This window comes from Sebastes umbrosus, chromosome 9 (genome assembly GCF_015220745.1).
Source record: "Sebastes umbrosus isolate fSebUmb1 chromosome 9, fSebUmb1.pri, whole genome shotgun sequence".
Taxonomy (NCBI): Eukaryota; Metazoa; Chordata; class Actinopteri; order Perciformes; family Sebastidae; genus Sebastes; species Sebastes umbrosus.
In genome coordinates this window covers 15,196,643-15,223,048 of record NC_051277.1, presented here as the reverse complement: position 1 = coordinate 15,223,048, position 26,406 = coordinate 15,196,643, and the positions used below count along the sequence as shown (strand labels likewise).

The following is a 26,406-nucleotide window of genomic DNA, read 5'->3' as shown; positions in this document are numbered from 1 at the left end:
ATAAACTAAGCATTACTTTGTCATTACTTCATCATGTTTGTGGCCCTTCATACAAAGTAGTGACCTGGTCCCTCTTTAATACTGATAACTAACTCGTGATCAATGGTGGTGTATTAACCATTTGTTGCTTATCAATCATCTTTGTGACCCCTCTAACAAATTATTTAACAATTTCAACACGGTATGTATAGAAGCAGTTTTGTTTTAAGAAAGTAATGCGACCTATAGGTGAAAGGTTGGGAAAAGTAATAAAGGAGCAAATAGCTTGCTCCGCTCTGCCACATTAATGGAATCAGGTGCAGGCAATAGTTGGATGACGCTGTCGAGCAACCGCAACAAAAATGCAAAAGAAACAAATGTCGACCTAAAAAATTTTTAGAGATAATAATTTTATTTGAGTTGTGCTATATGACATGCTATTTATCAGTATTAAAGAGGGACCAGGTCACCACTTTATGTGAAGGGTCACAACTATGATGAAGTAATGACAAAGTAATGAAGTAATGCTTAGTTAATCATGGAATTCAACATGTGCACTGTTGTGACTGGTCAGTTTTCTGGCCGTTCACTTTAACTGCACACTTCCCAAAGACATGGACATCGGTAATAACTCCGAGATCATGATGATGGACATAACTTAGTTGTTGCAAGAATTAATGTATTTTTCTTACATTAACTCATGCATGACATACTATTGATTCTTGGACATTCCTGATAGTTCATGAAGTACTACATGGATTTATTAATGCTTTTTCATGCATTAAATCATACCTGATTCAAGCACCCATACCATAATCTTTATGGTATGGGTGCTTGAATCAGGTATGACTGGGTAACACTTTATGGCATAAAGTGTTACCCAGGTGACTGTTATGTCAACAGCATTTACAGCTATATATTTGTGTGTAGAAGGTCTTAATAACACACTGAAATATAGTCATTGATATAGGCTGTAATGAAAAACGTAAAGATGCACAGACCTCTTTTCACCTGCAAATTATCACATTAATGCGTACTGGAAGGTAACCTTCATTTCAGAAGCATGAAATCATAATCAAACACTGCAGGAAAGTGTTGCGGCCAAGTAAATTTCAAATCAGACCCACTATGTTATTTCACATCACAAAAATGCTCATGCCAAAAAACAAATTGCATACAAAAGGCACACGGTTGTTCATGGCTTAAATGATCCAATGCATACTGAAATATTTAAATAAAAGGCTATTTGAAATGTATGGCCACACTATTGGAAGATCACAATCAAGGTTAAATGTTAGATACAGAATTGTATAAGGCCTACCTCTGGAGACTCATCTGGGGAACCAAATGCATCAGCAAAGTCTGATGGGCTTTTCCTCAGAGTCTGGTCAGCAGGCAGTGTGTTGTCATTGTAAGAACTGACGAACTTAAAGTCACTGGTTCTAGAACCTGTTGTCAGGTAGGCGTCATAATTGTAAGCGCTGCGTAAAGTTCCTGTTCCGTCAACATCTGCGTAATTAGGAGGGAGATAAGCGCTGGGGATGGCAACTGCTCCGTCAAACAACAGTCTGGGCTTTCTCCTGCGACAAAACCTCACACCCAGGATGATGATGATGAAGGTCAGGAAAAAGGTGGACACAGACACCAGAGCGATGATCAGATAAGAGGTCAGCTTGGAGTTCTTCTCATAATAAGAAATATCCTTCAGTTCTGGCACCTCTGCCAAGTTATCAGAAATCAGTAAATACATGGAACAGGTGGCAGAGAGAGAGGGCTGTCCGTTATCTTTCACTGCCACAATAAGGTTCTGTTTCATGCTGTCAGACTCAGAAATGTCCCGCTGTGTCCTGATCTCTCCGCTGTGGAGACCAATAGTGAAAAGTCCCGGATCAGTGGATTTGACTATATGATAGGACAGCCAGGCGTTCTGTCCGGAGTCCGCGTCCACCGCTATCACTTTGGACACCAGAGAGCCTCCGTGTGCAGCTTTGGGGACCAGTTCGGTCATGAAGGAGTTGCCCTCCGGGGCGGGGTACAGTATCTGAGGAGAGTTATCATTCACATCCGATATGAAGACACTGACGGTCACGTTGCTGCTGAGCGGAGGAGAACCGTTGTCTCTGGCCATCACGTGGACTTTAAAACTCCTGAACTGTTCATAATCAAACGACCTCACAGCGTGGATCACCCCCGTGTCTCCGTTAACAGATACATAGGAGGACACCGGGGCACCGTTCACCTCACCAGCTAACAGAGAATAAATCACTGTACCGTTTTGTCTCCAGTCGGGGTCTCGAGCAGTAACGGAACATAAAGTGGAGCCAGGTTTGTTATTTTCACTCACATATGCGCTGTAGGACTGTTCCTCAAACACAGGTGGGTTGTCGTTGATGTCTGCTACAGATAACTGAACAGTTTTAGAGGAGGACAGAGGTGGAGAGCCCTCGTCAGTGGCACTGATTGTAATGTTGTAATTAGACACCAGTTCACGGTCCAGTTGTCCTGTGGTCACCAGAGAATAATAGTTTTTAATAGAAGGAACCAACTTAAAAGGGACGTTTTGCTGAATGGAGCAGCGGACCTGTCTGTTATTCTCAGAGTCTCTATCCTGCACGTTAATGATGCCCACCTCTGTACCAGGTGACACGTTCTCAGGTATGGGAGTAGTCAGTGATTTCATATTGATTTCAGGTGGGTTGTCATTCACATCGGAGATATCAATTATTACTTTAGAATCTGAAGTAAGGCCATATCCATCTTTGGCGTCTACGCGCATTTCATATATTGACTCTTTCTCGAAATCCAAAGGCCCTATCACTTTAATTTCTCCTGTGTTGTGATTTAAAGCAAATGCCTTTCTACCTGTTTCTGAAATACGACTTAATTCATAAGTCACCTCCCCATTTAGACCTTCATCTGCATCAGTTGCAGCCACCGTAACCACTACAGTATCTAGAGGTGCGTTTTCAGGCAGACTGGCCTTATACACTGTCTGGCTAAACACTGGGGCGTTATCATTAGCATCTAGTACAGTCACATGCACAGTTGCAGTGCCAGTTCTTTGAGGACTGCCTCCATCTAATGCAGTGAGCAATAATCGCAATTCCTGCTGCTCCTCGCGGTCTAATTCCTTATTCAACACCAGCTCTGCAAATTTACCCCCATCTGATTTTGACTGAGTTTTCAGCATTAAATGATTGTTGGTCTGTAACGCATAGCTTTGAACAGCGTTTTGCCCGATATCTATATCGTGTGCCTCCAAAACACGGAAGCGAGATCCTTTAACAGCCAGTTCATTGATTTCTATCTTGATTTCATCTTTAGTAAAAACAGGCGGATTATCGTTGATATCCTGTATTTGTAGTGAAATGCGGTGCAACTCCAGAGGTGCCTCTAAGATTAACTCAAATTGAAGGATACAAGATGCCTTTTCCCCGCAAAGCGCCTCTCTGTCAATTCGTTCAGCTACAATCAAATCTCCAGTGTTAAGATTTATGTCACAGTACCGTTCCCGGTTCAGCTCGCTGTCAATGCGGGCCTTTCGAGCAGATAATTTCCCCACGTTCAAGCCGAGGTCCTTTGCTATATTTCCTATGACAGATCCGGGTTTCATTTCTTCGGGAATGGAAAAGCTTATGTCTCCGTTACCGATGTGAAGCAGCAGAAGAAAGAAAGCAAAGCTGTAAAGCAAGGCAGCCGCTGGGTATCCATTGTGTGCCATCCTGAGACAAGAATGAAAACAACTCAAAAACGGCGTTGCTTATCCAACTATCTGTGCGGTCCGATATAACATATCAAAAAACAGTAGTAAACTGTGCATCTGAAACGAACGGCTGACCAAAGCACATCCAAGGGTACAATTTGACAAGGAGAAGATGAAGCCTGGGGTAACAAAGCACGAGCAAGGGGTGGAAACGTGTTTCCTCTGCTGGTGAACAGCGACACTCTGAGTTCAATTTCATCTCTGCACGTGAAAGATTAACACTAAATGATTACACTATAACTGTGTTCGTTTCATTATACTTTGCCACACATCCGCGTGCAAAAAAAGAACAAGCAAATTAATATTTAAATCAACGAATAGTTTGAGAGTTTCACTGTATATAATAAACACCATTTCACAACAAAACAGACAACTGACGGCCAAATTACAAATCAACCGTCCTGCTGGCTGAGCCAAACCATTTCTTCTTCGCTAAAGAGGAAAAATATGACTACAATCCAGTATGAATTTCATAAGCGAGGGTACCACTGAGAAAGTGAATGCACAAAAGTATTGGGGAGAGGAACATAAGCAGTAATCTTAGAGTGGAGTAAGAGGAGTAAAAAGATAAAGTTGCACAGAGGGTTTAAATAAATAAATCATACCAAGCCAATAGTATAACATGACAGACATTACAGGTCTTAGACAGTATACATATTTACCAAAGAGCTAAAATGGAGAAAAATAACCTTTATTAAGTGTGCAGTTATGAAATATGTTTATAAATCTTAGGGGGCTACCATGCTCATAAAAGTGTACTTCCACGTCTGTGCAACATAACGGAGGGAATAAATAGCCTTTCACTCCTTAATAAGAAAGTGGCGCATTATGTGACATCGAATGAAATCAGTCTTGAAAACACTATTGCACTGCAGTGCCTCATCTGTATATATCCAGGTATAGGGCACGTTTACACTACACCAAGGAAGAAGCAGGTCTTAATGGCCAGAGGATTCTTTCAGGTTCGACTTTGTAAAGTAATTCAAAAGGGGTACCGCTGAATACTGGATAAACAGGGGTCAGATCTTAAAACATTTGCGCGTTGTGATGATGTTAGCTGGTGGGAGACTGGGCAGTATCATCTCCATTGAGGAGAGCACATGTAAGGAGACTGGTGTGTAGATCAGATGGATTTTTGGTGTATATGCTGGCTGGCTTGCTCTACAGCTACTCTGTTCTGTGTTGATCTTATTTTTATAATAGTTTCCTTTCTACATAGCAAAACATGCATTTCTCATTAATTTGCTGCGAACATGATTTACAGATTTATGTACTTAAATCTGAAAGTTATATTTTGAGTTATCAGTATGTGAAGTCAAGTGGTCTTTTCCAATTTATCATTCCCTTAAGGTTGACCATAACTCTGTGGAAAACAGGATTAACCTGTGAGCCACAACAAAATTTCAATGTAATAAAACGAAACACAAAACCTGCTCAGGGCCACCTTGCTCCAGTCTGAAGTTGAGACTATGGCTGACAACACAATACAGCAACATTTATATGCTAGAAAGCTATGTTATGTTGCTAAAAGAAAGAAAATAAATTGTAACAGTTAGAAGCCTTGGTGAGATGGCTTCACCGAAGGATTTTTTTTTAATTAGAATAATATTTCAGATGAACTGTCCTTTAAAGATGCCGTCATATTCCCAGTTTCCCAGACAGTATTGTATAACCCTATCTCCAACATTCGTAATAATATACTGTAAATGTCCCATGGATAGCAAAGGTGATACAACATAGTGCCATCATGACTGAAGGATGAGCAGCTGAACAAAGTCTGTGTGGTGGGTCGAAGTCATGATTAATCACTCTAAATTGAAACAATGCTGACATAGTATAACAGTGTTTTAATTACGGACAACATTACCCTATCTGCCAAGAAAAATCAAGAGGTAGATCTTTACAACCAGCAAACAAATGCAAAAAAAGAAGCCTGTTACTTTTGAAAATGCCCTACAAGACCACCACAAGGACCATCCTATCTGTCACCAGTCATTTTCTATGGATTACTATCATTATTATTATCATTATTATTATAGTATGTTTTCTGGACCACAATAACGGTATAAATGTTAGTACTCATGTTATGATATAGTCTTTATATACTCTAATAAGTCTAAGATACTAGTTTCACCACACCACTAGGCTGACATACTGACTGTACATCTTCAGATTACACAATATACTCCCTACTGTCACTACTGGACCATTAATTTGTTTTTGGGTTTTTTCAGAACAGACACAAGCCCATCTGATAACGACAGGACAATCAAATAATAGAAGACATTAATGTTACTTCAAGACTGAGACTGTAAAGATCCTTCCCCCAGATACAACAGCTAAAATGTAAAATGCTAAAGCGAAATTCCTTACACCTGTGAACACATATTTTAATGATGCACAACCCTGTCAAACAAGACGTGAAAAAAATCGTTAAAAGTAATCTTCATTATTCGGCAAAGAAAACAAACAATAAATAAACATATTCCTACCTCTGGAGATCCATCTGACTCTCCAAAAACATCAGCAAAGTCTGATGGGCTTTTCCTCAGAGTCTGGTCAGCAGGCAGTGTGTTGTCATTGTAAGAACTGACGAACTTAAAGTCACTGGTTCTAGAACCTGTTGTCAGGTAGGCGTCATAATTGTAAGCGCTGCGTAAAGTTCCTGTTCCGTCAACATCTGCGTAATTAGGAGGTAGATAAGCGCTGGGGATGGCAACTGCTCCATCAAACAGCAGTCTGGGCTTTCTCCTGCGACAAAACCTCACACCCAGGATGATGATGATGAAGGTCAGAAAAAAGGTGGACACAGACACCAGCGCGATGATCAGATAAGAGGTCAGCTTGGAGTTCTTCTCATCATAAGAAATATCCTTCAGTTCTGGCACCTCAGCCAAGTTATCAGAGATCAGTAAATACATGGAACAGGTGGCAGAGAGAGAGGGCTGTCCGTTATCTTTCACTGCCACAATAAGGTTCTGTTTCATGCTGTCCGACTCAGAAATGTCCCGCTGTGTCCTGATCTCTCCGCTGTGGAGACCAATAGTGAAAAGTCCCGGATCAGTGGATTTGACTATATGATAGGACAGCCAGGCGTTCTGTCCGGAGTCCGCGTCCACCGCTATCACTTTGGACACCAGAGAGCCTCCGTGTGCAGCTTTGGGGACCAGCTCGGTCATGAAGGAGTTGCCCTCCAGGGCGGGGTACAGTATCTGAGGAGAGTTGTCATTCACATCCGATATGAAGACACTGACGGTCACGTTGCTGCTGAGCGGAGGAGAACCGTTGTCTCTGGCCATCACGTGGACTTTAAAACTCCTGAACTGTTCATAATCAAACGACCTCACAGCGTGTATCACCCCCGTGTCTCCGTTAACAGAAAGATAGGAGGACACCGGGGCACCGTTCACCTCACCAGCTAACAGAGAATAAATCACTGTACCGTTTTGTCTCCAGTCGGGGTCTCGAGCAGTAACGGAACATAAAGTGGAGCCAGGTTTGTTATTTTCACTCACATATGCGCTGTACGACTGTTCCTCAAACACAGGTGGGTTGTCGTTGATGTCTGCTACAGATAACTGAACAGTTTTAGAGGAGGACAGAGGTGGAGAGCCCTCGTCAGTGGCACTGATTGTAATGTTGTAATCAGACACTAGCTCACGGTCCAGTTGTCCTGTGGTCACCAGAGAATAATAGTTTTTAATAGAAGGAACCAACTTAAAAGGGACGTTTTGCTGAATGATGCAGCGGACCTGTCTGTTATTCTCAGAGTCTCTATCCTGCACGTTAATGATGCCCACCTCTGTACCAGGTGACACGTTCTCAGGTATGGGGTTAGTCAGTGATTTCAGATATATCACTGGAGCATTATCATTCATATCAGTAACATCTATTATAACTTTTGCATAAGAAGTCAGTCCTAAACCATCTTTAGCTTTGACTCTCATTTCAAAAGAACTCCTTTCTTCAAAGTCAATCAATCCAGTTACTTTAATTTCTCCAGTTTTAGGATCAATAGAAAATACATTTATATCTTCATCAGAAACGTGACCAAAATGATAAGTCACATCTCCATTCACTCCTTCATCTGCATCAGTAGCACTAACATTAATCACTATGGTATCTGGAGAAGAGTTTTCAGGCAGACTGGCTTTATAAACGGCCTGGCTGAACACTGGGGCGTTATCATTAGCATCCAGTACAGTGACGTGTATGACTACAGTACCTGATCTCTGAGGAGAGCCTCCATCTAGAGCTGTGAGAAGCAAATTAATCTCTTTTTGTTTCTCTCGATCAAGTTTATTCTCCAGGACGAGTTCAACTTTGTTACTGTCAACAGCAAGAATAAAGTTGTCGTTCTTTTGTAGGTTGTACCTTTGAACAGCATTTTGACCTATATCTGCGTCATGGGCCTCCTCCATAGAGAAGCGGTTACCCTTTTCAGCGGACTCGCTTATTTCCATTTCAATCAAATCATCATTAAATTGCGGCGAGTTGTCGTTTACATCTTGAATATGAAGACTTAGTCGATGAAGCTCCAGGGGATTTTCTAACACCAGATCTACTTTCACAACACACGAGGGTTTCTTTCCACAAAGGCTTTCTCTGTCCATTCTCTCCGACGTGATCAAATCTCCGGTACTCAGATTAATATCACAGTACCTCTTACGAGTCCCCTCAAAATCAACACGGGCCTTTCGGGAAGATAAGGTCCTCAGATCCAGACCGAGATCTTTGGCTATATTTCCAATAACAGACTCGCGTTTCATCTCTTCAGGAATAGAATAACTCAAGTCTCCATTAACGAGGTGCAGCGTTACAATAAAGGAAGCGAAGAAGAGGATCGGACGAAGCGCTGGAAATCCTTTGTCTCCCATCCTGACAGAAAAAGGCGTTCTCAGCTCATTCAATTTATACTTTCCAGTGCGAAACAATAAAAGCTGTCGAAAAACACTAAATATTCCTATACTTCACAGCGATGCACACGTTACAATATGTTCAGAAATATAACCGTTCCTCAGGAAAATCTGCAGCTGATATCTATGTAGTAGTGGGTGGAGTGGTGAGAGTCTATTATCTGTCAGCCAACAGCGACACCATGAGTCAATTTGTATCTTCACACTAAAATATTCCTCACAAAGTTTCAAACCACATTAAGATAACATTCACTCACGTTCAAATGAAATGCGCATGTGCGGTAAATCTATAACTCTCTTAAAAGACAAATGCCATCTATTCATTGTATTTGTCTCCGCTTTGGAGATGTAGGTGTTGTCCCCCCAGTAAAACTGAGCCTATTGAGATTTGGTTTTAAGTGCATTGCCTGTGCTTTAGATTTCTAAAAGTTGCTATATACTGGAAGTAGGGTAGATAAAAAAAAAAATACTGCGTGAACCTGCGAAAGAAAAGGCCAGCTAAACTTCGAGTACAACACTGTAACATTCAATAACTTTGCAACATATTACTGTGATATAAAACTGTGGTTAGGCGCTCCATATTAAAACAATGAGCTAAGGCAATCACGTAAATTACAACAACCCGAGGTTTTCATTACTTATATGTCAAACTGTTATTTTCAGTATTAGTATCATAATTGAGACTACATGGCTGAAGAGAAGAAGACATCGCCAGTTGAAGCCGTGCCAGAGTGCTTGAGGAGCGTTTCAGCACCACGGACAGATACCTTGACATTTGGCAGAGCTGATGGCACAAAGATATTGAACGCTGTTTTGGTCTCCTGACCATAGCTCCTAGACTCTAATACGTGCAGTTAGGGACAGTTTCAGAAAAGTAAAAACTGATTTATTCCTAGACCTAAACCATTAGCCTTCGACCGTGACTCAAAAATAAGAACTGTGTTCCCAACACTTATTGATAAGTAACCATCAGTGACACATGCCGATGACTGAAAATATATATCTGAATATGATCCATTAAAAGACCACTGACTGCGTAAACAAGAACAAAAAAAATAATGACAAATCGACACCAATTGGAGTCCCAGGTTTTGAAGGACACCAGGCAAAATATGTGATTATTTGCAGACGTATAATTAAAAAAGGAAGCCTTAACCAAAACACTCGTTTTCCTCCATTAGATAAACACTTTGCTTCAACGACCAAACTAACACTTTTAAATTGCAAAGACATAAACACATGCAGCCAAACCAGCCAAAAATGCATTGCGACAAGTAAAGTACTTTGAACAGTTCCTACCTCAGGAGAACTATCACAATCCCCAAACGCCTCAGCAAAGTCTGATGGACTTTTCCTCAGAGTCTGGTCAGCAGGCAGTGTGTTGTCATTGTAAGAACTGACGAACTTAAAGTCACTGGTTCTAGAACCTGTTGTCAGGTAGGCGTCATAGTTGTAAGCGCTGCGTAAAGTTCCTGTTCCGTCAACATCTGCGTAATTAGGAGGGAGATAAGCACTGGGGATGGCAACTGCTCCATCAAACAGCAGTCTGGGCTTTCTCCTGCGACAAAACCTCACACCCAGGATGATGATGATGAAGGTCAGGAAAAAGGTGGACACAGACACCAGAGCGATGATCAGATAAGAGGTCAGCTTGGAGTTCTTCTCATCATAAGAAATATCCTTCAGTTCTGGCACCTCAGCCAAGTTATCAGAAATCAGTAAATACATGGAACAGGTGGCAGAGAGAGAGGGCTGTCCGTTATCTTTCACTGCCACAATAAGGTTCTGTTTCATGCTGTCAGACTCAGAAATGTCCCGCTGTGTCCTGATCTCTCCGCTGTGGAGACCGATAGTGAAAAGTCCCGGATCAGTGGATTTCACTATATGATAGGACAGCCAGGCGTTCTGTCCAGAGTCCGCGTCCACCGCTATCACTTTGGACACCAGAGAGCCTCCGTGTGCAGCTTTGGGGACCAGCTCGGTCATGAAGGAGTTGCCCTCCGGGGCGGGGTACAGTATCTGAGGAGAGTTGTCATTCACATCCGATATGAAGACACTGACGGTCACGTTGCTGCTGAGCGGAGGAGAACCGTTGTCTCTGGCCATCACGTGGACTTTAAAACTCCTGAACTGTTCATAATCAAACGACCTCACAGCGTGGATCACCCCCGTGTCTCCGTTAACAGATAGATAGGAGGACACCGGGGCACCGTTCACCTCACCAGCTAACAGAGAATAAATCACTGTACCGTTTTGTCTCCAGTCGGGGTCTCGAGCAGTAACGGAACATAAAGTGGAGCCAGGTTTGTTATTTTCACTCACATATGCGCTGTAGGACTGTTCCTCAAACACAGGTGGGTTGTCGTTGATGTCTGCTACAGATAACTGAACAGTTTTAGAGGAGGACAGAGGTGGAGAGCCCTCGTCAGTGGCACTGATTGTAATGTTGTAATCAGACACTAGTTCACGGTCCAGTTGTCCTGTGGTCACCAGAGAATAATAGTTTTTAATAGAAGGAACCAACTTAAAAGGGACGTTTTGCTGAATGGAGCAGCGGACCTGTCTGTTATTCTCAGAGTCTCTATCCTGCACGTTAATGATGCCCACCTCTGTACCAGGTGACACGTTCTCAGGTATGGGGTTAGTCAGTGATTTCAGATATATAACCGGGGCGTTATCATTCATATCAGTAACATCTATTATAACTTTGGCGTAAGAGGGCAAACCTAAACCATCTTTAGCTTTGACTCTCATTTCAAAAGAACTAATTTCTTCAAAGTCAATCACACCAGTAACTTTAATTTCTCCAGTTTTAGGATCAATAGAAAATATATTTTCATCGTCATCAGACACATGGCTTACGTCATAAGTCACATCTCCATTCACTCCTTCATCTGCATCAGTAGCACTAACATTAATCACTATGGTATCTGGAGGAGAGTTTTCAGGCAGACTGGCTTTATAAACGGCCTGGCTGAACACTGGGGCGTTATCATTAGCATCCAGTACAGTGACGTGTATGACTACAGTACCTGATCTCTGAGGAGAGCCTCCATCTAGAGCTGTAAGGAGCAAAGTTATCTCCTTTTGTTTCTCTCGATCAAGTGTATTTTCCAGTACAAGATCAACTTTGTTACTGTCAACAGCGACAATAAAGTTGTCGTTCTTTTGCAGGTTGTACGTTTGAACAGCATTTTGACCTATATCTGCATCATGGGCCTCCTCCATAGTGAAGCGGTTACCCTTTACGGCTGACTCGCTTATTTCCATTTCAATCAAATTATCTTTGAATTTTGGCGTGTTGTCGTTTACATCTTGAATATGAAGACTTACTCGATGAAGCTCCAGAGGATTTTCTAACACCAGATCTACTTTCACAACACACGAGGGTTTCTTTCCACAAAGGCTTTCTCTGTCCATTCTCTCCGACGTGATCAAATCTCCGGTACTCAGATTAATGTCACAGTACCTCTTACGAGTCCCCTCAAAATCAACACGGGCCTTCCGGGAAGATAAGGTCCTCAGATCCAGACCGAGATCTTTGGCTATATTTCCGATAACAGACTCGCGTTTCATCTCTTCAGGAATAGAATAACTCAGGTCTCCATTAACGAGGTGCAGCGTTACAATAAAGGAAGCGAAGAAGAGGATCGGACGAAGCGCTGGAAATCCTTTGTCTCCCATCCTGACAGAAAAAGGCGTCCTCAGCTCGTACAACTTATACTTTCCAGTGCGAAAAAATGAAAGCTGTCGAAAACACTAAAAAATCCAACACTTCACAGCAGTGTACGCAATACAATATGCTCGGTAATGTAAGCGTTTCTCTGAAAAATCCGCAGCTGATATCTATGTAGTAGTAGTGGGTGGAGTGGTAAGGCTTTATTATCTGTCAACCAACAGCGACACCATGAGTCAACTTTTATCTTTACACTGGTATGTAATAAACTATTCTTAGTCTCAAACCATAATAAGAAAATACTCACTCAGGTGTAAATGAACTGTACATCTGTGGTGAGTGTTTCACTTTCTTAAAACACACACACGATCCATTCATTGTAATTGGCTCAGCATTGGAGATGTACAAAAGATGTTGCTCCTCCCAGTACAACTCAGCTCAATGATATTTAGTTTGAAATACATTGCCTTTGATTTAAATTTCTAAAAGTGTCCATATACGCAGGCAATAGATACACAAATACTACTGTCTGAGCATCTGAAAGAAAAGGTCTGCTAAACTTTGAGTACAACAATAACATATTGCTGCAATATAGAACTGTTGTTAAGCCCTCCATATTACGACTATGCTGAGGCAATCCCAGAATTACAACAATTCAAAGTTTTCTCTGAATCAAATTATTACTATCATCAGCAATATTATTAAAAATTGGACAGCATGGCTGAGAAGAAAAAGACAAATGTGTGCCTGAGCGCCTGAGGAGCGTTTCAGCACCACGGACAGATACCTTGAGATTTGGCATAGCTGATGGCACAAAGATGGCACACTCTCCTGTGTTCTTAGACTGTACTAATGTGAGTTAGAGGCAGTTTTACACAGGTAAACACAGATTGTTACCTAAATCGTGAGCATCCTACACTGACTAAGAAATAAAAGCTATGTTTCCAACACATGCTGATAAGTAACAATAAGTGGCACATGCTGATGCCTGGGAAAAAAAAAGGTTTTCCAGCAAACAATGTAAAAGCAAAGACTCGTGAGAGCCTGCGCAAAATGCTTGATTTAAAAAGAAATAATAATCAAATGAAAGCTTCACTCATATCTGCACTTTTGTGGTAAAAAAATATTGTTGTATTTTTCCCAGGAGGCCCAGGGTTTTTGCTGGCAAAGATCCGGATGAAGCAACTCTATGGTTGCGATTGACTTTCTTTAGCTAAATAGCTAATTATTCTCACTTAAGATAATCTACAACTCGCAAATTTATTGAACCAACAAACTTAATTACATATTGAGAAAAAAACATTTTGTTTAAGGAATCACCTACAAATTTTATCTTTCTGAGACAGGACCTGAATATGACCCATTAAAAGACCACTGACTGCGTAAACAAGAACAACAACAAAAATCACAAATCGACACCAATTGGAGTCCCATGGTTTGGAGGGACACCAGGCAAAATATGTGATTATTTGCTGACGTATAATTAAAAAAAGAAGGCTTGACCAAAACACTCGTTTCCCTCCATTAGATAAACACTTTGCTTCAACGACCAAACAAACACTTTTAAATTGCAAAGACATAAACACATGCAGACAAACCAGCCAAAAATGCATTGCGACAAGTAAAGTACTTTGAACAGTTCCTACCTCAGGAGAACTATCACAATCCCCAAACGCCTCAGCAAAGTCTGATGGACTTTTCCTCAGAGTCTGGTCAGCAGGCAGTGTGTTGTCATTGTAAGAACTGACGAACTTAAAGTCACTGGTTCTAGAACCTGTTGTCAGGTAGGCGTCATAGTTGTAAGCGCTGCGTAAAGTTCCTGTTCCGTCAACATCTGCGTAATTAGGAGGGAGATAAGCGCTGGGGATGGCAACTGCTCCATCAAACAACAGTCTGGGCTTTCTCCTGCGACAAAACCTCACACCCAGGATGATGATGATGAAGGTCAGAAAAAAGGTGGACACAGACACCAGCGCAATGATCAGATAAGAGGTCAGTTTGGAGTTCTTCTCATCATAAGAAATATCCTTCAGTTCTGGCACCTCAGCCAAGTTATCAGAAATCAGTAAATACATGGAACAGGTGGCAGAGAGAGAGGGCTGTCCGTTATCTTTCACTGCCACAATAAGGTTCTGTTTCATGCTGTCAGACTCAGAAATGTCCCGCTGTGTCCTGATCTCTCCGCTGTGGAGACCGATAGTGAAAAGTCCCGGATCAGTGGATTTCACTATATGATAGGACAGCCAGGCGTTCTGTCCGGAGTCCGCGTCCACCGCTATCACTTTGGACACCAGAGAGCCTCCGTGTGCAGCTTTGGGGACCAGCTCGGTCATGAAGGAGTTGCCCTCCGGGGCGGGGTACAGTATCTGAGGAGAGTTGTCATTCACATCCGATATGAAGACACTGACGGTCACGTTGCTGCTGAGCGGAGGAGAACCGTTGTCTCTGGCCATCACGTGGACTTTAAAACTCCTGAATTGTTCATAATCAAACGACCTCACAGCGTGGATCACCCCCGTGTCTCCGTTAACAGATAGATAGGAGGACACCGGGGCACCGTTCACCTCACCAGCTAACAGAGAATAAATCACTGTACCGTTTTGTCTCCAGTCGGGGTCTCGAGCAGTAACGGAACATAAAGTGGAGCCAGGTTTGTTATTTTCACTCACATATGCGCTGTAGGACTGTTCCTCAAACACAGGTGGGTTGTCGTTGATGTCTGCTACAGATAACTGAACACTTTTAGAGGAGGACAGAGGTGGAGAGCCCTCGTCAGAGGCACTGATTGTAATGTTGTAATCAGACACTAGTTCACGGTCCAGTTGTCCTGTGGTCACCAGAGAATAATAGTTTTTAATAGAAGGAACCAACTTAAAAGGGACGTTTTGCTGAATGGAGCAGCGGACCTGTCTGTTATTCTCAGAGTCTCTATCCTGCACGTTAATAATGCCCACCTCTGTACCAGGTGACACGTTCTCAGGTATGGGATTAGTCAGTGATTTCAGATATATCACTGGAGCATTATCATTCATATCAGTAACATCTATTATAACTTTTGCGTATGAGGTCTGTCCTAAACCATCTTTGGCTTCCACTCTCATTTCAAAAGAATTCCTTTCTTCAAAGTCAATCAATCCAGTTACTTTAATTTCTCCAGTTTTAGGATCAATAGAAAATACATTTTCGTCGTCATCAGATACATGACTTAAATCATAAGTCACATCTCCATTCACTCCTTCATCTGCGTCAGTAGCACTAACATTAATCACTATGGTATCTGGAGGAGAGTTTTCAGGCAGACTGGCTTTATAAACGGTCTGGCTAAACACTGGGGCGTTATCATTAGCATCCAGCACAGTGACGTGTATGACTACAGTACCTGATCTCTGAGGAGAGCCTCCATCTAGAGCTGTAAGGAGCAAATTAATCTCCTTTTGTTTCTCTCGATCAAGTTCATTCTCTAGTACGAGTTCAACTTTGTTACTGTCAACAGCGAGAATAAAGTTGTCGTTCTTTTGTAGGTTGTACCTTTGAACAGCATTTTGACCTATATCTGCGTCATGGGCCTCCTCGATGGAGAAGCGGTTTCCCTTCACGGCTGACTCACTTATTTCCATTTCAATCAATTGCTTTTTGAATTTTGGCGAGTTGTCGTTTACATCTTGAACATGAAGACTAAGTCGATGAAGCTCCAGAGGATTTTCTAACACCAGATCTACTTTCACAACACACGAGGGTTTCTTTCCACAAAGGCTTTCTCTGTCCATTCTCTCCGACGTGATCAAATCTCCGGTACTCAGATTAATGTCACAGTACCGCTTACGAGTCCCCTCAAAATCAACACGGGCCTTTCGGGAAGATAAGGTCCTCAGATCCAGACCGAGATCTTTGGCTATATTTCCGATAACAGACTCGCGTTTCATCTCTTCAGGAATAGAATAACTCAGGTCTCCATTAACGAGGTGCAGCGTTACAATAAAGGAAGCGAAGAAGAGGATCGGACGAAGCTCTGGAAATCCTTTGTCTCCCATCCTGACAGAAAAAGGCGTCCTCAGCTCATTCAATTTATACTTTCCAGTGCGAAACAATAAAAGCTGTCGAAAAACACCAAAAATCCAACACTTCACAGCGATGTCCTCGATACATTATGTTCGGAAATGTAAGCCATTCTCTGGAAAATCTGCAGCTGATATCTATGTAGTAGTAGTGGGTGGAGTGGTGAGAGTCTATTATCTGTCAGCCAACAGCGACACCATGAGTCAATTTTTAGCTTCACACTAAAATATTCCTCACAAAGTTTCAAATCACATTAAGATAATATTCAATCACGTACAAATGAAATGCGCATGTGCGGTAAATATGTTCCCCGAGTACAACTGAGCTCAATGAGATTTGGATGTTGCCATTGCTTGAGATTTCTAACATGTGTTATATCCAGGATGTAGGCTATAGATAAACAGATATTACAGTTTGAGCCTCTGAAAAAGGCCAGCTAAACTTTAGTACAACACTGTAACATGTTGTTATAATATAAAGCGGTTATTGAGCGCATCGTATTAAGAATATGAGCTGGGGAATTACGCAATTTACCACGACTTTTTCATTAGCCTACATATACTGTATATCATTATCATAATTATTATGTGGAAATCCAGAAAACATGGCTGAAGAGAAGAAGACATCTCCAGTTGCTGGTGTGTCTGAGCGCCTGAGGAGCGTTTCAGCACCATGGACAGATACCGTCAGATTTGGCAGATTTAATGGCACAAAGAAGGAAAATGTTGTGTTGTTCTCCTGGCCAGAGTTCTTTGACTGTACTAACGTGAGTTTGTGAAAGTTTCACAAAAGTAAACACTGACTTATTCTTACACCTAATCCGTTAGCCTCCCCCCCCTCGGCTGACTCACAAATAGAGCTCTAATTTCCATCACTTGCTGATAAGTGACAGTAAGATAGACTGAAACCCATGTTTTACAGCGAACAATGTAAAAGCAAAGACTCACGAAAGCCTGCGCAAAAATATCTGATTTCAAAAATAATAATACTGTGACAGCTACACTCATAACTACACTTTGCTGATAAAAAATGTTCTTCAAACTATCCGTTTTACAGGAGACCCAGGGTTTCTTCTGGCAAAGATCAGGTTGAAGTAACTCCTTGGTCGCGATTGATTGTGTTATTCTAAATAGGTAATTACTTCCACTTATATCAACAAACACCAGCTTTATAAAATAAACAAACTGAATTATATATGACAACTAAGTATGTCGTCAAGTAATCACATTTAAAGCTTATCTTTCTGACGGAGGACCTCAAAATAATTGAAAACTGTGTGGACAAGAACGTACAATTGAAAATAAAAAAAAAACATCTTACAAATGAACACTAAGTGATGAGTCCCATGGTTTAAAGGACATAGGCACAAAATAATTGTCTTAAGTAATTCACAAAGTAGACGGCAACCAAAAACAAATAAATGTCCTTCCATTCTGCAAAAGGTTGCTTCAGCTACCACACACTCACTTTCTGAGGTACCAACATTTTTTTTCTGGTATTCTAAATAGGGTGGTAATATGGGTAATATAACGCACAGATGCTGCAGTAAGACATACAGTACATTAAACCAGCCAAAATGCATTGTGAACAATGAAGTACTTTGAACAGTTCCTACCTCAGGAGAACTATCACAATCCCCAAACGCCTCAGCAAAGTCTGATGGACTCTTCCTCAGAGTCTGGTCAGCAGGCAGTGTGTTGTCATTGTAAGAACTGACGAACTTAAAGTCACTGGTTCTAGAACCTGTTGTCAGGTAGGCGTCATAGTTGTAAGCGCTGCGTAAAGTTCCTGTTCCGTCAACATCTGCGTAATTAGGAGGGAGATAAGCGCTGGGGATGGCAACTGCTCCATCAAACAACAGTCTGGGCTTTCTCCTGCGACAAAACCTCACACCCAGGATGATGATGATGAAGGTCAGAAAAAAGGTGGACACAGACACCAGCGCGATGATCAGATAAGAGGTCAGTTTGGAGTTCTTCTCATCATAAGAAATATCCTTCAGTTCTGGCACCTCAGCCAAGTTATCAGAAATCAGTAAATACATGGAACAGGTGGCAGAGAGAGAGGGCTGTCCGTTATCTTTCACTGACACAATAAGGTTCTGTTTCATGCTGTCAGACTCAGAAATGTCCCGCTGTGTCCTGATCTCTCCGCTGTGGAGACCGATAGTGAAAAGTCCCGGATCAGTGGATTTCACTATATGATAGGACAGCCAGGCGTTCTGTCCGGAGTCCGCGTCCACCGCTATCACTTTGGACACCAGAGAGCCTCCGTGTGCAGCTTTGGGGACCAGCTCGGTCATGAAGGAGTTCCCCTCCGGGGCGGGGTACAGTATCTGAGGAGAGTTGTCATTCACATCCGATATGAAGACACTGACGGTCACGTTGCTGCTGAGCGGAGGAGAACCGTTGTCTCTGGCCATCACGTGGACTTTAAAACTTCTGAACTGTTCATAATCAAACGACCTCACAGCGTGGATCACCCCCGTGTCTCCGTTAACAGATAGATAGGAGGACACCGGGGCACCGTTCACCTCACCGGCTAACAGAGAATAAATCACTGTACCGTTTTGTCTCCAGTCGGGGTCTCGAGCAGTAACGGAACATAAAGTGGAGCCAGGTTTGTTATTTTCACTCACATATGCGCTGTAGGACTGTTCCTCAAACACAGGTGGGTTGTCGTTGATGTCTGCTACAGATAACTGAACAGTTTTAGAGGAGGACAGAGGTGGAGAGCCCTCGTCAGTGGCACTGATTGTAATGTTGTAATCAGACACTAGTTCACGGTCCAGTTGTCCTGTGGTCACCAGAGAATAATAGTTTTTAATAGAAGGAACCAACTTAAAAGGGACGTTTTGCTGAATGGAGCAGCGGACCTGTCTGTTATTCTCAGAGTCTCTATCCTGCACGTTAATGATGCCCACTTCTGTACCAGGTGACACGTTCTCAGGTATGGGATTAGTCAGGGATTTCAGATATATCACTGGAGCATTATCATTTATATCAGTAACATCTATTATAACTTTGGCGTACGAGGTCAGACCTAAACCATCTTTAGCCTTCACTCTCATTTCAAAAGAACTCCTTTCTTCAAAGTCAATCACACCAGTTACTTTAATTTCTCCAGTTTTAGGATCAATAGAAAATACATTTACATCGTCATCAGAAACGTGACCAAAGTGATAAGTCACATCTCCATTCACTCCTTCATCTGCGTCAGTAGCACTAACATTAATCACTATGGTATCTAGAGGAGAGTTTTCAGGCAGACTGGCTTTATAAACGGTCTGGCTAAACACTGGGGCGTTATCATTAGCATCCAGTACAGTGACGTGTATGACTACAGTACCTGATCTCTGAGGAGAGCCTCCATCTAGAGCTGTAAGGAGCAAATTAATCTCTTTTTGTTTCTCTCGATCAAGTGTATTTTCCAGGACGAGTTCAACCTTGTTACTGTCAACAGCGAGAATAAAGTTGTCGTTCTTTTGTAGGTTGTACCTTTGAACAGCATTTTGACCTATATCTGCGTCATGGGCCTCCTCGATAGAGAAGCGGTTTCCCTTGTCGGCTGACTCCCTTATTTCCATTTCAATCAAATTGTCATTGAATTGTGGCGAGTTGTCGTTTACATCTTGAATATGAAGACTTAGTCGATGAAGCTCCAGAGGATTTTCTAACACCAGATCTACTTTCACAACACACGAGGGTTTCTTTCCACAAAGGCTTTCTCTGTCCATTCTCTCCGACGTGATCAAATCTCCGGTACTCAGATTAATGTCACAGTACCGCTTACGAGTCCCCTCAAAATCAACACGGGCCTTTCGGGAAGATAAGGTCCTCAGATCCAGACCGAGATCTTTGGCTATATTTCCAATAACAGACTCGCGTTTCATCTCTTCAGGAATAGAATAACTCAGGTCTCCATTAACGAGGTGCAGCGTTACAATAAAGGAAGCGAAGAAGAGTATCGGACGATGCGCTGGAAATCCTTTGTCTCCCATCCTCGGAAAAAAAACACGTCAACGGCTTGTACAAATGACTGAACAGAACAAACAAATCTAATTCCAAAACTGAGTCAGTAATCCAACATTTTACAACGACGATCACGACGAAAAAACAGTCGAGGACTGAAAGGATTGTTCTGAGAAACTACAACCGATTGTAATGCAGTAACAGTGGGTGGAGATGTCTGAGCTACTTGTGTGTTGGCCTACAGCGGCACCATGAGTCGCTTTTCACTCTTTGCACCTGCATCCAACATCCTCCACAAAGTCTAAACCCACCCCATCTTCACCCACTTTAACACGAACTGTGTGCCACATGTAAAACATAAACGCCACAAAATAATGTTTAATGTTCAAATGTAAAAAAAAAAAAAAAGTCGCTGATTTAATAAAACAGTTTAATTTGTTATTGACCAGCCATAAAATAAAACGTAAAAGTGAGATTTGCACTGATATAGGAAGATATACATTTAGAAACGTTTCAGCACCACGGATAAACAACATCTACTCCTCATTCAATAAAGTCATGAACCATTATTCATATCACCATACAATAATGTCAGTACACAACGTGTAGGCTATGTGGTAAATAGCTTTATGATCTTGTTACAGGTATGAACTCTTGACTAGTTTATTGATGAAATAAAATCACAAACAGGATGTGTTCAAATGTGTGTTGCTTAAAAGTATTTTTTATTATTAATTATTAGGAAGATATGATTAGAATAAAACGCTGCACATGTATGCTTATAGGCATAGCTCATTTAAAAGCTCTCTTATATTGTGTTACAAAATATTCACTCTTAATACATCACTGAAGGGACAAATAAATCATTACGTTATTGTAGTAATAGTAGCAGTAGAAAATATGGCTAAAATAGAAAAAAATCAGTTACCAGTTGCACTAGTTGTTTCAGAACCATGGACAGAGGCAACAGGATGATTACATGGTATGGGAGGGCTTGTTCTACAAAAATACAAGACTTCTTTTTCAAAGTTACTATTTTGTCTCCAGTCAGGATCCCAAACAGTCATGGTGCCACCATATTTGTTATAATTAATACAAAATATCCATACATAACCATATTCAACACAGCTTTGCTCTATGAAGGTAAATGTGATGTCGCGAACAATTTTCAAACCACACTGACAATTAAGCCAGTAAGAGAGTCGGAACAGCCACACAGTGAGTAAACTGTGAGTAAAACACAGAACTACACTGTTTCAGCACCATGGAAAGCGACACACATTGACAGCCATTTCTTCTGGTCTTAGTCCTCAACAAAATTAGTATCTACAATTAAAAATAGGTCAAGATTTGCCTTTATGTACTTATAAATAATAATAATAATATAATGTAATCTACTTAAATGCATCATGAAGGCATAAAATCCAGTCAGCAATATAATAAAATAAATGCACATTAAAGTCTAGATTATGACCACAAGGCAGCACCACATCTACACAAGTGTTAAAGGAGTACTCCAATTGAGCATTGCACTCCTTTAATATTGTTGGACTCACTATGGGCAGTTTAAACAGAAAAAAATATCAAAATCAATGTGCAGAAAAGATGTGGTCTTTATTATTCTAGCTATTTTTCTTCTTTGTCAAAACCTGGCGTCTGCATTACCCATAATGCAACTCGTACACTGACAATCAGAGATTCAGGTGTGTAGTAGCAGCTAATGTGGTCTCCATTAGCCATAAGCCGAGATGAGGAGTGGGCTACAGAGGTCTAGTTAGCTCACTTCTCTCTAGCTCCATGCCCACAGATTTTTTTCATTTTCAAACTTGTAGTCTTCAGCCCGCTGATGCAAATTACATCACTTGAAGCAGTTTATCAAATTTTGCTCAGCTCCCTCTGGAGCCCTACAAGTTTTATACAACTTTTGTTACATATGCTGTAGTACTTCCCAAGTCCTCTAAACAGACTTTTATGAGTTAAATCAATGGAGTTCTCCTTTAAGAGGCAGTGAGCTCCATGAGACACATAATCACACATAATCACACATAACACTGATAGTGGGCAACAATGATCTTTCGACGCTGTGCACTTTTCAAATATCCTTCTGCATTAGCTCCATTGAATCACATAGACGTTACAGTGTTACTGTAAACTGTTTCTTGGTAAAAGTTCTGGGTAAATGAACTGTATGTCAAAATCACAAACTATTGCATTTATCTGGTTTTGATCAGCAATTCAAAGCAGCGGATTATTTGTTTCTGTTATTGATATATAAAATAATTAATTGATTTACCATTGGATTATCTAGTTCTGGAAACTATGGCCTGAAACGGGATTACAAAACTACCTTTTGGATTGCCAACCAGCAGTAAGCCCCCAAGCTGTAAACAAACACCAACCATTTTGATTTGAGCTGTCCATCACTGGATATTCTAGCTTCATTATAACCAGCCAGCAGCTCCTCCATGGCCTTAACTCAGCTAAATGTAAACAATATATCTATATCCTAATCTCTAAATTGCAATAGTAAGTCCTAAACCTAAATCAAATATAAATTCTAATGAGTCTCAGTTAATGTCTGTAACACAGTAACTATCATTGGGTTCAAATCTATTACTCCATTCTCTCCTTTGTCTCTTCTTCATGGTAGATGTCACAGTTCAGCATCTAACTAATGCAATGGCCACAGTACACAGTTTAAGTATCAACAAACTCAACTCCAGCAATATCACAATGATGCAACATACTAATAATCCAGCAACATTGCTCTTTCAAGGTGAAGGGATACAAGCACAGTCAACTCAGTACTTAGGTCATAAAATATGAAAATAATTAACATTTGTCACCATCTTAGTTGAAGCATAAAAGAAAATTCAGCTTCAGTTACTCACCAGTATAGTAGCTCTGAAAGATTAGCCGAATGTTCGTTCAGTGTGTCCAGCTTTATCCACAAGCAAGGGTTTTCTCTCAGGAGCCTAAGGAGAGCATACAACACCATCACATTTATATGAGTGTACTGTACTTTCTACTGATGGTATGTGCAGGAGTTTGGTATGAATTAACCCTTCTACTCTGGAACAACCTAGAAAACACACATGCTGCTTCAGTATTGTAAGTCAAACGTAGATTTTCAAAATAATATACACATTTATAGCATTAAATTTCATTTATGTTAGGGCTGACCCAAATGCTCTGAAGCTATGTAATAATAATGTATAAATCCCAATAGCATGAAATAAGGAATAACCCCCCCAACATTATTCATATTCATCATGAATTATTATTAGTTATTCTCAGACGGAAATCGATGTTTGCTATGTGTAGAGGTGTGTGTGTACAGTAGTGCAGCAGCACCACTGTCCTGAGATGGAGACAGACAGACAGACAGACAAGAACATGTCAGCCTGGTGCGCCGCGCTGCGAAGCCACCGGCCGGTTGTCACTGTGCTTGTTGCCTTTGAGCAGCGAAAATTTAAAAATGTTTTCGGCACAAATATAAATATATAAAGCCCAAAAGTTTAATAACGCTTCATCATACACACATTAGTATGGCAACTAAGTTAGCATACAACTGTACGTTAGCCAACCAACTTTGTGAATGCTACATTGTAAAAAAAACATTTTCTTTACAGTTTTCTTCAAGAAATTTTACATTTGTTTTCTGTATTTCGTAATGACAGAAAAAAATGTAAAAATTACATGTTTCATTTGTGATTTATATTACATAGTCTTAGATTTACAGTATTTTTTGTAATCACAATCGTAATTATCTGTATTTAAGCTTTTCTTGATAATTTTTAAAGATAATTATCCTATTTTTTAGATGTTTATGACTCTATTTTAACAATTCATTTATGTTAGAAGAAAAGGATTTCATGGAATTCTAAAAATATTTCTTGTAAAAAATACAGATTTTTTTTGCAAAACTTCTGGGAGTTAATGTAAATTTGGGCTTTTGCAACGTAAAATGACATGTTTCATTTGTGATTTATATGTAAATGGTCTTACATTTACGGTGTATGACTATTCTAACAAAAAAATATATGTTAAAAGTAAAATATTTCTTGTAATATTACAGTAATAAAGGCTAATTATATAAAGATAATTACTGTTTTTTTACAGTTTATTTATGTTACAGTATTTTTCCGTTTTTTAACAGACATTTTCTGGCGCCCCTGCTGTCGGAAAATGTCCGTTATTTTACACTTTTTTTGTTTACAGTGTAACTGAGCTTCAATAATTAAGCTAGCTTGCTAACGTGTTGGTTACCATGGTGAAGACGTTAATTTACCGATTAATATTTAATTTATTATTCAAGATTCAAGAGTTTTATTTGCCATTTGCACCTAAGTACATTGTAATTCTGAGCAGTTTACACCAGAGTCAGCTTTAAGAAAAGAAAAGGTAGAAAAGGCACAAGGTAATTACAGTACAAAATAAGTAGCACATTCAACTCAACACAATAAATAAATAAATTATTAAAATATAAAACGCCCTCAGTGTAGTCAATAAATAAACTAAACTACCCTCTGCATAGGAACGATACCCCCAGAATACAAATATACAGTATATATACATATGCTCCATGACCATGTTAAAAGCACTTGTAACTCTAATAAACAATATTTTAAAAAATAAATAATTAATATATTTCAGACAATTACACAGTGGAAGGCAGCATATTGCACAGCATTACAGTCCATTGTATATTGGTCCCTATTAAATAAACCATGAATGAATGAATTAACTTTTATTGCACACATTATGAGACTAAAACAATTACAACAAGCCACCTGCTGGATGTCACTGTGCTTGTTGCGTTTGAGCCGCGAAAATTTAAAAATGTTTTCGGCACAAATATAGAAATATAAAGCCCAAAAGTTTAATAAGGCTTCATCATACACCCATTATTACTATGGCAACTAAATTAGCATACGCTAGTCAACCAGCTTTGTGAATGCTAACTGAGCTTCAATAATGAAGCTAGCTTGCTAACGTGTTGGTTACCATGGTGAAGACGTTAACTTACCGATTCATATTTAATGTATTATATTGGTCCCTATTAAATAAACCATGAATGAATGAATGAATGAACTTTTATTGCACACATTATGAGACTAAAACAATTACAATAAGCCGCCGACCGGATGTCAACATTTAAAAATGTTTGCGGCACAAATAGAAATATAAAGCCCAAAAGTTTAATAAGGCTTCATACACCCATTATTACTATGGTAACTAAGTTTGCATACAACTGTATGTTAGCCAACCAACTTTGTGAATGCTTACTGAGCTTCAATAAACATAAATATGACGACAAAATGTAAGTAATGTTAGTAAGCTAACTACTTACCGGCTCCGACTCACTGGCCGCGTTGGTTACCATGGTTGGTTGCCATGGTGAAGACGTTAACTTAGCGATTCATATTTAACTTCAGTTTGTCGCTGCTGAACAACTGGGAAGATCTTTCTAATCGTTGCTGGTGTTTAACTTTTAACATTTAAACGATAATTGGAAGAAGTTTGTAGAAAAGTAGGCGAACATAGCCAAACCAACTTGCTTTGGCTAAACAGAGGTAGCGTAATGCGCCATTCATTTAAGGGGACTCGTTTATGCGACGGACCGGATGTTAACCGTAATTACTTCCGGAAAATTACAAATTTGAATTTTTAAAATAGCTATTTAAATAACCAATAACCACATTATTATTATAAGGCAAGGCAGCTTTATTTGTATAGCACATTTCAGCAACAGGGCAATTCAAAGTGCTTTAAATAAACATTCAAGAACATTGCGACAAAGTGCAAAAAGAACATTAAGATATAATTAAAACAGTAATAAAAACATAAAAACATTAAAGATTAGAAAATAAAAGCTAGGATAGAAGCTAAAATATAATATAACACACAAGAGTAAAAGCTCTTGTGCAGTATAAGATCATTATATGGTTTAATTAAAGGCAGCAGCAAACAGGAAAGTTTTGAATTAATTAAAGGAAGTACTGTTTGGACTCACTCAAGAGCATCTACTCAGACCAGCTACAA

The 26,406-nt window shown here is 40.3% G+C and overlaps 6 protein-coding genes across 8 annotated transcripts in view; all 6 read right to left on the bottom strand.

Moving 5' to 3' along the window:
• Positions 1 to 25,936, bottom strand: part of LOC119493899 (protocadherin gamma-A3-like) — a 131,788-nt gene extending 105,852 nt beyond the window's left edge. The window contains exons 1-3 of one of the 3 annotated variants that reach the window (XM_037779416.1): positions 25,715 to 25,928; positions 23,253 to 23,336; positions 5,173 to 5,175 (exon numbers count right to left, since the gene is read on the bottom strand). The gene's annotated coding sequence lies outside the window, so the exon portion shown is untranslated. Of the gene's footprint in view, positions 1 to 5,172; positions 5,176 to 21,073; positions 23,033 to 23,252; positions 23,337 to 25,714 lie in introns of those variants that run through there. The other 2 variants (XR_005208043.1, XR_005208044.1) reach the window with 2 other exon arrangements.
• On the bottom strand, positions 1,050 to 3,948 carry LOC119493930 (protocadherin beta-16-like). Its single transcript, XM_037779445.1, has one exon. The coding sequence runs from the start codon at positions 3,698 to 3,700 to the stop codon at positions 1,274 to 1,276; it is 2,427 nt and encodes an 808-aa protein (XP_037635373.1). The 5' UTR covers positions 3,701 to 3,948; the 3' UTR covers positions 1,050 to 1,273.
• On the bottom strand, positions 5,280 to 8,690 carry LOC119493889 (protocadherin beta-16-like). The gene has a single exon (XM_037779407.1). The coding sequence runs from the start codon at positions 8,617 to 8,619 to the stop codon at positions 6,133 to 6,135; it is 2,487 nt and encodes an 828-aa protein (XP_037635335.1). The 5' UTR covers positions 8,620 to 8,690; the 3' UTR covers positions 5,280 to 6,132.
• On the bottom strand, positions 9,676 to 12,492 carry LOC119494915 (protocadherin beta-16-like). The gene is made up of 2 exons (XM_037781144.1): positions 9,823 to 12,492; positions 9,676 to 9,690 (listed from the first exon to the last, which is right to left on the bottom strand). The coding sequence occupies exons 1-2, from the start codon at positions 12,340 to 12,342 to the stop codon at positions 9,676 to 9,678; spliced, it is 2,535 nt and encodes an 844-aa protein (XP_037637072.1). The 5' UTR covers positions 12,343 to 12,492.
• On the bottom strand, positions 13,636 to 16,491 carry LOC119493877 (protocadherin beta-16-like). Its single transcript, XM_037779395.1, has one exon. It carries the CDS (start codon positions 16,363 to 16,365, stop codon positions 13,651 to 13,653), a length of 2,715 nt encoding a protein of 904 aa, XP_037635323.1. The 5' UTR covers positions 16,366 to 16,491; the 3' UTR covers positions 13,636 to 13,650.
• Positions 17,509 to 20,658, bottom strand: LOC119493876 (protocadherin beta-16-like). The gene has a single exon (XM_037779394.1). The coding sequence runs from the start codon at positions 20,388 to 20,390 to the stop codon at positions 17,619 to 17,621; it is 2,772 nt and encodes a 923-aa protein (XP_037635322.1). The 5' UTR covers positions 20,391 to 20,658; the 3' UTR covers positions 17,509 to 17,618.
• Positions 25,937 to 26,406: the final 470 nt, after the last annotated feature.

What these genes read in the sequence shown, in the direction of transcription:
- LOC119493930 (XM_037779445.1), bottom strand. Translation starts at nt 3,700, where the DNA reads ATGGCACACAATGGATACCCAGCGGCTGCCTTGCTTTACAGCTTTGCT.
- LOC119493889 (XM_037779407.1), bottom strand. Translation starts at nt 8,619, where the DNA reads ATGGGAGACAAAGGATTTCCAGCGCTTCGTCCGATCCTCTTCTTCGCT.
- LOC119494915 (XM_037781144.1), bottom strand. Translation starts at nt 12,342, where the DNA reads ATGGGAGACAAAGGATTTCCAGCGCTTCGTCCGATCCTCTTCTTCGCT.
- LOC119493877 (XM_037779395.1), bottom strand. Translation starts at nt 16,365, where the DNA reads ATGGGAGACAAAGGATTTCCAGAGCTTCGTCCGATCCTCTTCTTCGCT.
- LOC119493876 (XM_037779394.1), bottom strand. Translation starts at nt 20,390, where the DNA reads ATGGGAGACAAAGGATTTCCAGCGCATCGTCCGATACTCTTCTTCGCT.